Genomic DNA, 17500 nt, shown 5'->3' with positions numbered 1-17500 from the left:
AACTGCAGCTTTAATCTGTGTGGATTACAAACTTCATACCTGCCCTTCAATTATTGATGCCCCCTCACTTCTCCTTCACATGTCCTGGGTAATTCGGCGATCTATGATGTAGATTTGTCTCCGTAATGCATTACGATGGATCTACGTACACTGATATGGGCAGAATCCAATGCTCACAGGTCATTAGCAATTGACTAGTTGATAATGTCTGTCTGTCTAAATACCAGATCGTGGAGAAAACTCTACTGCTGTGTATAAGACACTGCTCATTATTTTGAGAATCCCTGTTATTTCTGTGCCATCAGTTACAGAGAATAACAATCATCCTTAACCCTATCTTTAACTCGAGATATCTTGACGATGGCTATTGGTTCTGTATCAAACAGGGGAGTAACATTTTCCCCTATGTCCCTTCTCAGCTGGACCAGCTGGTAATTGACTCTGCTGTGCAAAAGAGAGAAATGGAGCACAAACACGCCATCATTCAGCAAAGGGTGAGTCCCAAGAAATGTCACCCCCGAAAAAGGCCTGAATAACACTGACTGTAACCCCCCCCCCCTCTCCCAACACACGTCCCGACATTTTCTGCTCCCCTATGATAACTTGGAGATTCTCATAGATGTCAGACTGTATGGCGCAGGCTTCTCCTCTCCCAGTGCTGCGTGTGTTCCTGTTGTCCGTCTCCCTGTTGTAGTGTAGTAATAGTGCTATTTTAAATAGGAATATTACAATAATAACATCACTAGCATCACTTCGGCTTTTATCAAGCAGTTCTCATTTCGCCAGCCACCCAGCCCCTCACACACTGTTATTACTGTGTAGTGTTTATTCCATTGAGACGCACACTATTGGAAGCCGTTGTCCTTTTATATTTTCTCTGCAATGTCATTGTGCATCTCCCAAGTTCTTTGTGTCTGTCTCCTGCTTCCCCCCCTCACTTTATCTTGCACGATCTCCTTATCTTGATTGTGTCGTCCTGCCCTTAATGTCACTTTCCATCTTTCTGTCTCGCTTGGTTTCTCTGATCAAATTAAAGTGGGGGAATGTTTGTTGTCATTCACTTAGGACAATAGATTTAGGAGACATCATGAATTACAGTCATGTTTGGTCTTGTAGGCGTGAACACATTTTAAAATACAGGATTTCTTGTGTGTCGCTCTCTGTCTCTCTCTCTCTCTCTCTTTGTTTCTGTCCTCTGTCCCTCTCTCTGTCCTCTGTCACTCCCTCTGTCCCTGTCCTCTGTCCTCTCTCTGTCCCTCTGTCCCTGTCCTCTGTCCCTCTCCCTGTCCTCTGTCCTCTCTCTGTCCCTCTGTCCCTCTCCCTGTCCTCTGTCCCTCTGTCCCTCTCCCTGTCCTCTCCCTGTCCTCTCCCTGTCCCTCTGACCCTCTCCCTGTCCTATCTCTGTCCCTCTGTTCCTGTCCATCTGTCCCTCTCCCTGTCCTCTGTCCCTCTCTCTGTCCTCTCTCTGTCCCTCTCCCTGTCCTCTGTCCCTCTCCCTGTCCTCTGTCTCTCTGCTTTGTCACAGTCTGAAACACTTACTCCAAAATAAAAATGTAAAGAGCAACATGCATAAAAACATCAGTGACAACATGGTTATTGAACTCCCAAATGAATAAGCAATGCGCAGTATGATAAAAGTGGGAATGGTGAACTTAACATTTTTGTCTTTTTTTTCTTCTTCCTTCAATCATCCCGCTGGTACATGTGTGAATATCAGACTCTACTTCAGGTGAGTCCAGATCTCTCTCTTTTTTTTTTTCCAACCACAATCCTACATTTCTCTGATGAATGATAGATAGATAAAATCTGAAACAGGGCACGCACAAAACGAAATACAAAATAAAGGTAAAGGGAGGGTGCATACTGTCCAAAAAGATACAGAAAAAGGGACAGGCCTCCTACTGTATATGCAAAAAAAGTGACATTTAGTGACTCAACGTTTTCGGTCCCCACTGCGACCTGTCTCAAGCGATATATATCAGATTAAAATATAACTTGTGAGCACATTCACATGTCTCAGATAGGTCTGCAACCCTGCTTTTCCACATTCTCTTAGCATACAATGCTTCCACTGTAGCCAGGGATTCTGGGTAATGACATGCAAATAAGCACACAGCGTCACCTTTTGCTTCTTATCCGTTTTAATATGGAGCCCTATAAGCTTATGCCTGCGCATCAGCACAGCCTGTGTTAAAGAAGTGTATAGCCAGTAAACCTAAGCAGATTGCTTCCATACAGTTACAATATAATCTGTCAGAGCAATCTGCAGTGCTACTCAGTGAGTGGCTACTCACACTCCCTGTCTCCAGCAATACCTGGCAGGTGTACAGTGCTGCTCAGTGAGTGGCACACTCCCTCTCTCCAGCAATACCTGGCAGGTGTGCAGTGCTACTCAGTGAGTGGCCACACACACTCCCTGTCTCCAGCAATACCTGGCAGGTGTACAGTGCTGCTCAGTGAGTGGCACACTCCCTCTCTCCAGCAATACCTGGCAGGTGTGCAGTGCTACTCAGTGAGTGGCCACACACACTCCCTGTCTCCAGCAATACCTGGCAGGTGTGCAGTGCTGCTCAGTGAGTGACACTCACACTCCCTCTCTCCAGCAATACCTGGCAGGTGTGCAGGAGCACACAGGACTTGTTTCCTTTACCTTTGTATTACAATAACGGTAGGAGGGGGTGTGAACAGTCTAACGAGCTCATTATTGGATAAATGGAAACCGCAGGAACAGTCCACCCCAAGTGTTCCAGTCATATTCTGGTTTAAGTTGGTTAGCTAATGACATTTGCTTGGAGGTGTCATTTCTGAAAAGCATTGATCTTTGCAGAAATGTATAGAACTTAACACCGCCCACTCTACTCGTGTACGTTATGGCTACACAACCGGTGGTAGAAGCTCCATTACTCTTACACAAGGTAGTAACTAATAAACAGTTTTCATCACACACACCCCTCACTGAAGAAAACGTAAACTAATCAAATCTAAATAATAGTTGTGTTGGCTTCCTGTCGGCATTCAAGTGTTTTCTGTCATTAATAGTTGTGTAGACTGTGCTATTTTACTGGCATTTGTCTGAAATGCTGCCAGCGTACACAGAGGTGGGAAAATGAACCCCAGCCCAATTAATGAGTTTCCTCAGGAGCTGATAGACCTGCAGTAATTCTATCTAATTGAATTGATAAAAGATCACACAGAGAGAGAGGGGAGGGGATGCCCAAAGTAGCACAAGTCGGTTAGGAATTGATATCGCTTGGATATTGTTCTTGATATTCGGGGGACTAGCTAAGAATAAGATAAATACAAGGTGACAATGACGTGTGTTTGAATGGGTGAGGTACACCATAATGCCAAGTAAGAACAAAGTTTTGCCATGTATTAGTGTCATATAATTAGCCTGTCAAGTGTTAGGCCTCAGCCATGTTCCCTGCTTGCTGGCGGATGCGTGCTGACGCGCGCTCCCGCTCAGCACTGAGCCCCTACAGCCGCAATTAGAGCGGCTTTAGTAGGGGCTCACCTGCGGAAGCGCAGATCTAAGGCCTCGGCCAGGCTCCCTGCTGTCAGGGGGCGGGCCGGGGGAGGGCACGTCACTGGCCGGGGGCGGGCCAGTGACGTTACGGAGCTGGTTCGCCCTCATTGGGCAAGCGGGGGAATTTTAAATTCCCCTAAGACCTGCGCTTCCACGCGCTTGCGGAAGCATAGGTGAGCCCCTACTAAAGCCGCTCTAATTGCGGCTGTAGGGGCTCAGTGCTGAGCGCGCGCTTCCGCCAGCAAGCAGGGAACATGGCCGAGGCCTTACTCTCTTGTCTCACTCCTTGGAAGATAGTTTCAGTGCTTTAATAATAGCATGTTTTTGTATAGCGCTGCTAGTTGTACGCAGCGCTTTACAGAGACATTTTGCAGGCTGAGGTCCCTGCCCCTTGGAGCTTACAATCTATTTTTTTGGCGCCTGAGGCACAGGGAGATAAAGTGACTTGCCCAAGGTCACAAGGAGCCGACACTGGGAATTGAACCAGGCTCCCCTGCTCCAAACTCTCAGTGCCAGTCAGTGTCTTTACTCAGTGAGCCGCTCCTTCTCTAGTGCTTTCACAGATATCAGTGTTACTGTTTGAACTTTTTTTCCTACGTTAACCCCTGGGCAGCAAAGGGGAATATATATATAAAAAAATTAAAGAGTATTAGCGTCCTATAATTTACCTATTTGGATCCTTAAGCCTTGATCACTAAGTATTGGGTATCACTGGGATCACACAATAATCGGGAGCTTGATTGACCAAAATTACCCCATCGTTGTTCTGCCGGATAGATTCCAAGCGCAATACCTTGTCCACACGGACTTGTTTTCTCTGCCAGTGGAATAGGATGTACCACCCCATGAAATGTCTGTGAAGTAAGTGACTGTACAACCTCTATTCTTCTAATGTAACCATGTACTGTTATAACGCTGTGCCCAGGACATACTTGAAAACGAGAGGGAACTCTGTATTAATGTATTCCTGGTAAAACATATTTATAAATGCTTTAAATAAGAATTGGTGAGTAGGACAGACGCTTTTTTTGTTGTCTCTGAGCAAACAGTCCTGATCACTCCCTGTGTCTCTTTCTGACATTTCAGTCAATATGAGGTCAGAGGTGCATGTGGACAGGCCATTATTGAAAAATAACCTAATGAACTGAATTCTACCTGGAAGATTAGGAAGGTAGAAAATTGCCTTTAATTTTCCCTTTGTTTTTTTTCTCCATCAGATAGATGCTTGATTTCTAAACCTATTATTATTATTATTATTATTATTTTTTTTTTATAGTACTTATTAGCGCCAGTCTATTTGCTGAAATTTGCAATAGCGACATGGTTTTCTCATCCAGATATGAGACGATGGTAAAGAATGCAATCTGGTTCAAAGCCGACCCCAGAGCCAGCTCCTTGTGACCTTGAGCAAGTCCCTTTATCTCCCTGTGCCCCGACTCACCAAATACATAGGGGCCTATGCAGAGAGCAGCGGTAAGGTGAATAGCGGCATTTTTTGGAGAAAAAGGCAGGTACTGGCGAGTTTTAAAAAAAGCGCCATTTTTTTTTTTTTATTTGCAAATTTCGCCGCGCGGCTGGAGAGAACCTAAATCTCTCCAGTGTTGAAAACTGCCGTATTCAGAGAGGCGCGATCGCCATCTAGCGGCTGTTCGGCGCGATTTTCAACATTTTGCTTCTCCAAAAAAATTTGGCAAGAAGCTGGAGCTCGGCGGTCGGTGGGGGAGAAAAAAAAAAAACGCGATTTTTTTTCCACAAGTTTCAACAGCGCGCATATCGCCGGTTGAAACTCTCCATATGCAGACATGATTGTAAATGCAGTTTTCGGACCTTTCTGCATATGGAGAAAAAAACTCTCCATTAAAGCTACTTTTTATTCCTCTCTCCAATTTTAAATAGCGCTGCTCTCTGCATGAGGCCCATAGATTGTAATCTCATCTGGGCAGGGACCTGTGCCTGTAACATTCCTATGTGCTGCGTACCCCGCGCTGTACTGTCACTGTGACGGGGTTTGAGTCCCATTGGGAGAAAAGCGCTATAAGAAATAAAGTTATCATTTGTACATTTAATGATATTTCCAGTTGAGGTTTAGAAATGAAGGTTTTGGGTTAAATCTGAGAAGATTACTTAAATATTTGAAATGATGTTAAAGAAAAGTCTAATTGCTGGCAGTTTTACCCAGCGAGGTCTATAGTAACGCGTTATCTTTCCAAGGTCTGTTTGTTAACTAATGTAAGACCTGTTTCATTGCTTTTCATTTATTCTTTTAATGCAAACTTGAGGGAAGAGCCACAGAGGAAAAATATGGGAAAATGCACAGCGAGGCCCACAGATTTTACGTCATATTTTATGCCAAAAAAAAATAAATAGATAATTTCTGTATCGGATCCAGGATGAGAAGCACAACTTTGGGAAAGTGGTAATGTCACACGGTCTGGGACGCAGGTGACAATGGTTCAGATTCGGGTGTCCTTTTCTTGTGACCTTGAGCAAATAACTTTATCTCCCTATGCTTTAGGCGTGAAATTTACATTCTAATCAGTTTTGGGCACAAGGTTGTGTCTGAAAAAATGACGTTAACGTGCTGCACAATATAATAATAATATTATTAACTTCCATAGGATTTTGGGTTATTTTTGAGCGCTGCACGTACTTTATGACTACAGGTTGAAAGAATGCCTGATGTTTTGGATGCCTATAGATCAGGGGGCGCAATCTTTTTCACCTGCGCCCGCTGCTGGTTTTCCCCCTCTCCTCGCACCCCCCCCTCCCTCTTACCTTGATTCAGATCTCCTGGCGTCATGTCACGTTGTCATGGCAACGTGATGTCACATGACCCCGCGTTACCAGGAGCGTCTCAATCAAGGTAAATAAGGTTTGCAGAGGCCCTGCAGCTCCCCCGGCATTCATTTAAATACCTTCGGGAAGCGCGCGGGGGCCTCTGTAAACCCCGCGCCCCCCGCAGCGGATCGGGGGCGCGCCCCCCACTTTGCGTCCTGCTTCTGTAGATCATTTGGTTCCAGAAAGAAAGGGTTCATACTCGAGACGTTCCGAGCCGAAAATGCTCTGTAGTTTATTGTGCTGTAATGCATTGCAGGCCTTGGCGCTGAAGGAGTTAAAAAAAAGGGGGGGGGGCTCTCCGCGATCTATGAAAGACCTATGCTTTAGTGCAGGGGGGCTCAACTCCAGTTCTCAAGGCCCTTCAACGGGTCAGGTTTTCAGGATATCCCAGCTTCAGCACAGGTGGCTCAATCAGTGGCTCAGTGGAAGACTTGAGGATTGGAGTTGGGAACCCCCGAGTTACGCAACTAGTAACAGTAACCGCTTAGTACGTGTGTCAGACGGAGCCCGATGTCAGTGAGTACATACATTACACAGATCTAGTCCTTTCCCACACTAGAATAATCAAAAACACAGCTCAATAATGGAAATGAAAACATTTTGACATCTGGAATTCGAAGACTGAGCTTCTGATTGAGCCACCTGTGCTGAAGCAGGGACTGATTGATCCACCTGTGCTGAAGCAGGGACTGATTGAGCCACCTGGGCTGAATTATTGCATTCCAAATGTATTGCGATCATCAATGAGACGTTGAAAAGCTTGTTTACCCTATTAACCCCTTGTTGGCATCCTCATTCTTGTACAAAGGTCAACATTGTACGACATAAGGAATAAGAGAACTTGTGATAATATCTGCGTAAACAACGACACTGAGTGCAAATCAGGGGAACCTGGTTCAATTCCCGGGGTCGGCTCCTTGTGACCTTGGGCAAGTCACTTTATCTCCCTGTGCCTCAGGCACCAAAAACATAGAGTGTAAGCTCATCTGAGCAGGGACTGTGTCTGTTTAAAGTACACTGTGCTGCATAACGTGCGCATTACTATAATTTGAGTCCCATAAAAGCACTATATGAAATAAAGTTATTATTATTAATTGTCTAGAGTTCCCCACAGTTCTTCATCTGTCCCATTTGTTGCTCCTTGGGTATGATGTGAGCGCTACAGGTTGAAATGCCAGCAGAGCCTGCACAATTTGTCAAGAAGTACAGCTGCACACTCGCAGTCCGTCACGCATCCTCCCCCAGGGATACAGAGAACATACGGCAATCCGAGATGGAGATGGAGTGGGAGTAAGCACGTGTGTAGGGATGAGGTGTCCTGAAAGCTGCCTTACTCTAAATCTTGTTTCCCACTAGTAGAGAAGCCAGGACAATTGAGCATCCCTGGGGGGGGGGGGGGGGGGAAGGGTTAATGCAGGAATGGTTGTGGAGAGGAGGGGGAGACAGATGGAGCTCTGGTATTAACTCTCTTGGCGTGTGCTTCCTCAGCCTATCAGCTCCGATCCTCCTGAATGGGTAAGGAGGGGGTCTCCGTTGTGATTTGAGTAGGGAATAAAGGAGGAGGGGGTACCTCCTCGATAGATTCCGTGGTTGAGAAAACGTTACCCCCATCTCCTCCTTGGCCTGTGGAGTGAGCCAATAAACACGTATTGTCCTCTTCCTTTTATACGTCTCCTGTCCTCCTCTTCCCCTGACTGCACAGAAAGTGACAGCTGTATGCTAATGTCCCCTCCCCTCCTGGTCTTTGCTGGAGTGCGGAGGCTGGAGAGCTTTGAGGCTTTGCCACACGTCCTCCTTCTCCATCCTACGCGAGCCTACGTTAGAAAAGGCAGGCGGGTGGTAGGGATGTTTGACACCCCAACGCCGTCAAACTAAGGCACGTCAGAAGTGAAAGGCATAAAGAGGCCTCTTTAGGCGTCGGGAGACAGCGCGAGGAGGAAGAGCGGGATAGACCACTCGATAAGCGAATGATCTGAGCGTCGGGAAGCATTACACGGAACCGCTTCCCAGAAGCGGAAAGGATGAAGATATTTGGCCGCCTGGAATACTTGCTGGTGAGTGATGGGAATTGTGAATGATACGGAGGTGGCCTGGAGGGACTGGCCCTGTGTGTAGTGAAGAGTTTGTTCGCCGTGGCATGATTTATTTCTATCTTATTCATATGATTTATTTGACGTTGCTGAAAGGGGTCTGCTCTTCATTGTGGGTGAAGCGGTTGTGATTTTTGTCTGCATGTCCCATAGGTAAATGTAGATCTGGATAGCTCGCCCTGTATTGCCAACGTGTGCTCTTTCTGTCCTCTTGTGTAGCAGATATATGTGGTAGTGTGCAGAGGAAAACCAAGGAGCCCCTGTCCTGAGCATGCAATCTTATGTTTGAATCCTCAGACAGATATAAAGTGGCTAGCACAACAGATGCTCTTCTGGCTTCTGTGCATCACACTCTTGTGACACAGACAAGACCTTGGGCGCGTTTGGTAGCAGAGCTGCTGTCTCTGGCTATGGAGAGGACAGGATCAGTTCTGGAACCACAGACACAGGGTGTACCGATTGTACCGGTGCTATCAAGTCCTGCAGGGCTTTATATGCATGAAATGTATTGCTTAAGCTCATCACCATGTGCTGTATGGCAAAGAGAGAAATGACCTGGGGTATTTTCTTTGACTGATCTAACCAGGAGTAGCATCTTTATCTCAGGTCACTTGCATTCCACATTCAAGTGACTCCTGTAGACCCCCCATTGCAGTAATCCCCCCCGATCACCCTGTCCATTACCGTATGATATTTGAACGTTGCATTTTAGTGTTTCCAAAGTTTCCATCTAAATGGGTTTTTTTTTTTTTTTGCATCCGCTCCATCTGAATAAATTAACTGAATTCCCATGAATGCGCTCGGAAGGAATCTGTTACCGTATTGTGTGTCCTTTCTAGCATTGCCATGGAAACCATTGTGACGTCAAGGATGGAAGGCTGCAAATATAGCACAGTTACAAAGTACAGGCATGGTGGGTTAACCCCTTCATTGGCAGAGGTAATGCCAAGGAAGAGATGCAGGTTTAATGCATTGCTTGCCAGGGGGTGCCACCGTATGTCCCCCAAACATTCCAAGCCAGCACAGACTTCTAGCCATATTTACTCCGCAGTGTTACTCCAGAGGACCTATTCCAAGCTGGGAGACCTCTTTGCAGCTCTCTCAAGGCGACCCGTGTAAGGGGCCATAGTTACGAAGCCATGCTGGAATATGTCTTATGGAGTAGCACTGCTAAGCAAATATGTCCCATAATAATAATAATAATAATAGCATGTTCTTGTATATCGCTGCTAGTTTTACGTAGCGCTTTACAGAGACATTTTGCAGGCACAAGTCCCTGCCCCGTGGAGCTTACAATCTATGTTTTTGCTGCCTGAGGCACAGGGAGATAAAGTGACTCGCCCAAGCTCACAAGGAGCCGACACCGGGAATTGAACCAGGCTCCCCTGCCAGTCAGTGTCTTGACTCACTGAGCCTCTCCTTCTCCAATGAATAAATCCATGCAGTGTGTTTCCAGGCAACAGAACAATGTATTGACGTTTTATAAAAGCAGGCTTGCCATTTGCAGTAACTCATTCAATACAACATAAACTCATTTACTTCCAGGATCCGGTAGTTGAAATACTTCACCGCCGTCTCCCTTTTCCGATTTCCAATTTATTATTGGGTTTTTTCGAGGAGCAGAACTCTTACATCTGATTTTTGTTTTGGTGCATGGAAAATATATTCAATGCAAGCTGCAATTTGTACAGCCCCCCCCCCCCCCCCCAACGCACAATGTATCCATCGCAGCTGAACCGAGGTGCTGAGTACAGTATGAAGGTCGTTTCATGGTCCGTTCATTTGAATGGGCCGCATCGTGTCTAGGGACTTAGCACAGTTTAGTAAACGTGGCCTAAAGTGGGGAGAAGGGGCAGCTCAGTGAGTAAAGACATCAGGGGAGCCTGGTTCAATTCCCTGTGTTAGCTCCTTGTGACCTTGGGCGAGTCACTTTATCTCCCTGTGTCTCAGGCACCAAAAACATAGATTGTAATCTCATCTGGGCAGGGACTGTGTCTGTAACATTCCTATGTGCTGCGTACCGCGCGCTGTACTGTCACTGTGACGCGCTGAGTCCCATTGGGAGAAAGGTGCTATATGAAATAAAGTTATTATTATTATTATTATTATTATTACCAGAAGAGCATATGCTGCTGTTGGCTTCCCTGTCATCTTTCTCCCCTTCCCCCTCATCTTTCTCCCCTTCCCCCTCATCTTTCTCCCCTTCCCCCTCATCTTTCTCCCCTTCCCCCTCATCTTTCTCCCCTTCCCTCTCATCTTTCTCCCCTTCCCTCTCATCTTTCTCCCCTTCCCTCTCATCTTTCTACCCTTCCCCCTCATCTTTCTCCCCTTCCCCCTCATCTTTCTCCCCTTCCCCCTCATCTTTCTCCCCTTCCCCCTCATCTTTCTCCCCTTCCCCCTCATCTTTCTCCCCTTCCCCCTCATCTTTCTCCCCTTCCCCCTCATCTTTCTCCCCTTCTCCCTCATCTTTCTCCCCTTCATCTTTCTCCCCTTCCCCCTCATCTTTCTCCCCTTCCCCCTCATCTTTCTCCCCTTCCCCCTCATCTTTCTCCCCTTCCCCCTCATCTTTCTCCCCTTCCCCCTCATCTTTCTCCCCTTCCCTCTCATCTTTCTCCCCTCCCCTCTCATCTTTCTCCCCTTCCCCCTCATCTTTCTCCCCTTCCCTCTCATCTTTCTCCCCTTCCCCTCATCTTTCTCCCCTTCCCCTCATCTTTCTCCCTTTCCCCCTCATCTTTCTCCCCTTCCCTCTCATCTTTCTCCCCTTCCCTCTCATCTTTCTCCCCTTCCCCCTCATCTTTCTCCCCTTCCCCCCCTTCTCCCTCCCCTTCCCCCCCCTTCTCCTCATCTTTCTCCCCTTCCCCCTCATCTTTCTCCCCTTCCCCCTCATCTTTCTCCCCTTCCCCCTCATCTTTCTCCCCTTCCCCCTCATCTTTCTCCCCTTCCCTCTCATCTTTCTCCCCTTCCCTCTCATCTTTCTCCCCTTCCCTCTCATCTTTCTCCCCTTCCCCCTCATCTTTCTCCCCTTCCCCCTCATCTTTCTCCCCTTCCCCCTCATCTTTCTCCCCTTCCCCCTCATCTTTCTCCCCTTCCCCCTCATCTTTCTCCCCTTCCCCCTCATCTTTCTCCCCTTCCCCCTCATCTTTCTCCCCTTCCCCCTCATCTTTCTCCCCTTCCCCTCATCTTTCTCCCCTTCCCCCTCATCTTTCTCCCCTTCCCTCTCATCTTTCTCCCCTTCCCTCTCATCTTTCTCCCCTTCCCTCTCATCTTTCTCCCCTTCCCTCTCATCTTTCTCCCCTTCCCCCTCATCTTTCTCCCCTTCCCCCTCATCTTTCTCCCCTTCCCCCTCATCTTTCTCCCCTTCCCCCTCATCTTTCTCCCCTTCCCCCTCATCTTTCTCCCCTTCCCCCTCATCTTTCTCCCCTTCCCCCTCATCTTTCTCCCCTTCCCCCTCATCTTTCTCCCCTTCCCCCTCATCTTTCTCCCCTTCCCCCTCATCTTTCTCCCCTTCCCCCTCATCTTTCTCCCCTTCCCCCTCATCTTTCTCCCCTTCCCCCTCATCTTTCTCCCCTTCCCCCTCATCTTTCTCCCCTTCCCCCTCATCTTTCTCCCCTTCCCCCTCATCTTTCTCCCCTTCCCCCTCATCTTTCTCCCCTTCCCCCTCATCTTTCTCCCCTTCCCCCTCATCTTTCTCCCCTTCCCCCTCATCTTTCTCCCCTTCCCCCTCATCTTTCTCCCCTTCCCCCTCATCTTTCTCCCCTTCCCCCTCATCTTTCTCCCCTTCCCCCCATCTTTCTCCCCTTCCCCCTCATCTTTCTCCCCTTCCCCCTCATCTTTCTCCCCTTCCCCCTCATCTTTCTCCCCTTCCCCCTCATCTTTCTCCCCTTCCCCCTCATCTTTCTCCCCTTCCCCCTCATCTTTCTCCCCTTCCCCCTCATCTTTCTCCCCTTCCCCCTCATCTTTCTCCCCTTCCCCCTCATCTTTCTCCCCTTCCCCCTCATCTTTCTCCCCTTCCCCCTCATCTTTCTCCCCTTCCCCTCATCTTTCTCCCCTTCCCCCTCATCTTTCTCCCCTTCCCCCTCATCTTTCTCCCCTTCCCCCCATCTTTCTCCCCTTCCCCCCATCTTTCTCCCCTTCTCCCTCATCTTTCTCCCCGTCATCTTTCTCCCCTTCCCCCTCATCTTTCTCCCCTTCCCCCTCATCTTTCTCCCCTTCATCTTTCTCCCCTTCCCCTCATCTTTCTCCCCTTCCCCCTCATCTTTCTCCCCTTCCCCTCATCTTTCTCCCCTTCCCCCTCATCTTTCTCCCCTTCCCTCTCATCTTTCTCCCCTTCCCTCTCATCTTTCTCCCCTTCCCTCTCATCTTTCTCCCCTTCCCTCTCATCTTTCTCCCCTTCCCCCTCATCTTTCTCCCCTTCCCCCTCATCTTTCTCCCCTTCCCCCTCATCTTTCTCCCCTTCCCCCTCATCTTTCTCCCCTTCCCCCCATCTTTCTCCCCTTCATCTTTCTCCCCTTCCCCCTCATCTTTCTCCCCTTCCCCCTCATCTTTCTCCCCTTCCCCCTCATCTTTCTCCCCTTCCCCCTCATCTTTCTCCCCTTCCCCCTCATCTTTCTCCCCTTCCCTCTCATCTTTCTCCCCTTCCCTCTCATCTTTCTCCCCTTCCCTCTCATCTTTCTCCCCTTCCCCCTCATCTTTCTCCCCTTCCCCCTCATCTTTCTCCCCTTCCCCCTCATCTTTCTCCCCTTCCCTCTCATCTTTCTCCCCTTCCCTCTCATCTTTCTCCCCTTCCCTCTCATCTTTCTCCCCTTCCCCCTCATCTTTCTCCCCTTCCCCCTCATCTTTCTCCCCTTCCCCCTCATCTTTCTCCCCTTCCCCCTCATCTTTCTCCCCTTCCCCCTCATCTTTCTCCCCTTCCCCCTCATCTTTCTCCCCTTCCCCCTCATCTTTCTCCCCTTCCCCCTCATCTTTCTCCCCTTCCCCCTCATCTTTCTCCCCTTCCCCCTCATCTTTCTCCCCTTCCCCCTCATCTTTCTCCCCTTCCCCCTCATCTTTCTCCCCTTCCCCCTCATCTTTCTCCCCTTCCCCCTCATCTTTCTCCCCTTCCCTCTCATCTTTCTCCCCTTCCCTCTCATCTTTCTCCCCTTCCCTCTCATCTTTCTCCCCTTCCCCCTCATCTTTCTCCCCTTCCCCCTCATCTTTCTCCCCTTCCCCCTCATCTTTCTCCCCTTCCCCCTCATCTTTCTCCCCTTCCCCCTCATCTTTCTCCCCTTCCCCCCCCCATCTTTCTCCCCTTCCCCCCCCCATCTTTCTCCCCTTCCCCCTCATCTTTCTCCCCTTCCCCCCATCTTTCTCCCCTTCTCCCTCATCTTTCTCCCCTTCCCCCTCATCTTTCTCCCCTTCCCCCCATCTTTCTCCCCTTCTCCCTCATCTTTCTCCCCTTCATCTTTCTCCCCTTCCCCCTCATCTCTCTTTCCTCTTCCCACATCTCTCTTCCCTTCCCCCTCTTCTCTCTTCCCTTCCCCCTCTTCTCTCTTCCCTTCCCCCTCTTCTCTCTTCCCTTCCCCCTCTTCTCTCTTCCCTTCCCCCTCTTCTCTCTTCCCTTCCCCCTCTTCTCTCTTCCCTTCCCCCTCTTCTCTCTTCCCTTCCCCCTCATCTTTCTCCCCTTCCCTCTCATCTTTCTCCCCTTCCCCCTCATCTTTCTCCCCTTCCCCCCCCCATCTTTCTCCCCTTCCCCCTCATCTTTCTCCCCTTCCCCCCATCTTTCTCCCCTTCTCCCTCATCTTTCTCCCCTTCATCTTTCTGCCCTTCCCCCTCATCTCTCTTTCCTCTTCCCACATCTCTCTTCCCTTCCCCCTCTTCTCTCTTCCCTTCCCCCTCTTCTCTCTTCCCTTCCCCCTCTTCTCTCTTCCCTTCCCCCTCATCTTTCTCCCCTTCCCTCTCATCTTTCTCCCCTTCCCCCTCATCTTTCTCCCCTTCCCCCTCATCTTTCTCCCTTTCCCCCCCATCTTTCTCCCCTTCTCCCTCATCTTTCTCCCCTTCCCCCTCATCTTTCTCCCCTTCCCCCTCATCTCTCTTCCCTTCCCCCTCTTCTCTTCCCCCTCATCTCTCTCCTTCCCTCCTCATATCTGTCCCTCCCATCACTTTCCTTTAATACCTTATGATGTCCGTCATTATTTCCGCCTATCTCTCCATCTCCAGCATTCTTACTTTCTCCTCACGTACCAACTGACTTCCCATCTCCTTTCTTTCTTTCTTTCTTTCTTTCTTTCTTTCTTTCTTTCTTTCTTTCTTTCTCTGCTTTCTGAGTAAACTTTATAGCTATCTGACTCTCCTTATCTGCCACCAGGCTATGGGCCTCATGCAGAGAGCAGCGCTATTTAAAATTGGAGAGGGGAATAAAAAGTAGCTTTAATGGAGAGTTTTTTTCCTCCATATGCAGAAAGGTCCGAAAACTGCATTTAGAATCCTTCCTGCATATGGAGAGTTTCAACCGGCGATATGAGCGCTGTTGAAACTTGTGGAAAAGAAATCGCGTTTTTTTTTTTTTTTCTCCCCCACCGGCCGCCGAGCTCCAGCTTCTTGCCAAATCGCGCCTCTCTGAATACGGCGGTTTTCAACACTGGAGAGATTTAGGTTCTCTCCAGCCGCGCGGCGAAATTTGCAAATAAAAAAAAAAAATGGCGCTTTTTTTTTAAAACTCGCCAGTACCTGCCTTTCTACAGGCATTTTTCTCCAAAAAATGCCGCTATTCCCCTTACCGCTGCTCTCTGCATAGGCCCCTTAGTGCATTAAGAGGTCAGCAGATACAAAGCCTACCAGGTACAACAGCCAGTGGCTGACTTGCTTGTCAAAGAAAATTGTAATAACTCATAGAATTAAAAATAGAATGTATCCAATTTGCAAACATTGTAAAAAAAAAAACCCAACCTGCTCCTTTATCTCTGGAACAAGAAAGATGACCCAGGGCTCCACGGGTTTCTTTAGGAAAGAATTTATTCAAGATACACAACGTTTCGGCCTCACTTAGGCCTTTGTCAAGTGACTGGTAATGTCACTTGACAGAGGCCTAAGTGAGGCCGAAACGCTGTGTATCTTGAATAAATTATTTCCTAAAGAAAACCCGTGGAGCCCTGAGTCATCTTTCTTGTTGCTGTATACCTGGATTGCTGCAGATAGCCATCCCTGAACCAGGCGCTCCGGCATTGCGCAAGTATCGCATTTATTTGCAATTTTTTGGAGTGCTGCACACCCATATATCCCTTTATCTCTGGAACCATCATGTCAAATGTGGTTACGATATCTTAAGAGGTGTCCACATGCATAGCGACCAGACGGACAACTTTCCGATATACCGTATTTCCTCCATTGTAAGACACCATCCATTGTAAGACGCACCATCGATTTGGCCCTTTCAATCAAGGAAAATGACTTCTCACTTACCATGTTTCAGAAAAGGTCCCATGTCAGCGGAGGATGAAGCAGGCGGCGGCAGGAGAGGTCCCACGTCTGCAGAGGATTGAAGTTAGGCAGCGGGCAGGAGGCAGCGGCAGGAGAAGACCTGGAAGGGAGCACGCTGTAACACAGGAAGTCAGACACTAGTCAACATCCTGTGTTACAGCGCGCTCCTCCCCAGCCGTTCCCCTGTGCCGTTCTCCTCCTGCTCAGGTCTCATGCTATGATGGTCATCTCCTGCCGCCGCCGCCTCCCGCTCGCTGTCTAACTTCAATCCTCTGGAGACGTGGACCTGTCCTGCCGTTGCCACCACCCGCTTCATCCTCCGCGGACATGGGACCTCTCCTGAAACATGTTAAGTAAGGAGGAGGGGGTTAGTGCCCCCTTGCAGACACTTTTTTTTTTTAAACATCGATTCTAAGATGCACCCTGATTTCAGATATGTGAAATTCGGAAAAAAGGTGCGTCTTAGAATCGAGGAAATACGGTATGTAGTAGATGATTAGGCCAGTTTGGTGCGTGCATGTCATTGGGATCTCTCTCTTTTTCCCCCATCATGTACTAGTTCATTGATTATTATTGTGTACAGACAGCCATACTGAGGCAGCATCCATGGTGCCTGCGCACGGCATGACGCTTGCCTGTAGCTGGAGCCATACACGGCCTGTAGGCATGCACGACGGAGGGCAGTGACACAAAGGCCCTGGGCCGAAAAAGATAGCTGCCGAGAGTGACTTGCAAGGGGATCTGGGGACCACTGCTACAATATTTGGCGACCACAGTTTGCCAAACTTCGTAGGCTGCGATTACTCAGAAAAACGCCCGTAGTGTCATACATACGTGACAAGTGGCTATACCAAATTTAACGGTCTCCTTGCTTGCTACTGCAAAGCGGAGACGGTTGATGCGTTTTCAAAATGAGTTTTTTTGCGCCGCGCGGTGTCGCTACGGGTAACACCACAGGCGTTTTTCTGTATAATCGCAGCCTTAGAGGCGTTCTTCATCCACATCTTATCAATCATTGACTTGCAGGGAAGATAATCGGTCACATTCCAGTAGTAAATAGCAAGCTTATTAACTGTTCTCACATTGTTCTGGGCAGCAAATACTGGGTGATATTTAATGATTGTCTCTAGAAGTTATTCCCACATCGTGACATGAGAAGTGTAACATCTTGATTACTGCAGGGCCTTGTGAGGGAGCGTATACAAGGTTAGAACTCTCTCACCTGAGCAGACCAGGAAAAACCACACCCTGGCTCGTAGGTCTGCGAGCTGATTGGAAAGGGGAGGTTTAAAGGCAGACAGCAGATCCCTTGCAGGCTGTAATTTTGCTCTCAATCTGGGAGGGAATAGGTGGCAGAGAGCCTGAACTCCCTTTGAGATACCCGTGATTAAGGACCGTCCTGTTATTTTGCAGACGTATGCTGTTTACTTTAAAGACTGTTTTGTTACCTGATTACTGCAACCTGCAACCCCTGGCCCGGGGAATAAAGGGCTTTCATTACAAGCAAGTGGTGTGTGAACCCCTTCCTGACCTTACCTTCAAGGCCGCTCCGACACAGGCCTGCATATTTATGATGGGCCTGGTTCAGTTT

At 48.5% G+C, this 17500-nt stretch overlaps 1 protein-coding gene across 2 annotated transcripts in view; it reads left to right on the top strand.

Moving 5' to 3' along the window:
- ACAP3 (ArfGAP with coiled-coil, ankyrin repeat and PH domains 3) overlaps positions 1–17500 on the top strand; it is a 156611-nt gene that overhangs the window by 102817 nt on the left and 36294 nt on the right. For both annotated transcript variants that reach the window (XM_075603669.1, XM_075603667.1), the window contains exons 9-10: positions 420–494; positions 1718–1729. In XM_075603669.1, coding sequence (XP_075459784.1) covers positions 420–494; positions 1718–1729 — 87 coding nt within the window. The remainder of the gene's footprint in view (positions 1–419; positions 495–1717; positions 1730–17500) is intronic.

The sequence above is a fragment of the Ascaphus truei genome, chromosome 6, assembly GCF_040206685.1.
Source record: "Ascaphus truei isolate aAscTru1 chromosome 6, aAscTru1.hap1, whole genome shotgun sequence".
Lineage (NCBI taxonomy): Eukaryota > Metazoa > Chordata > Amphibia > Anura > Ascaphidae > Ascaphus > Ascaphus truei.
The sequence above is the reverse complement of the archived record's forward strand: the minus strand, read 5'-3'. Positions and strand labels throughout refer to the sequence as shown.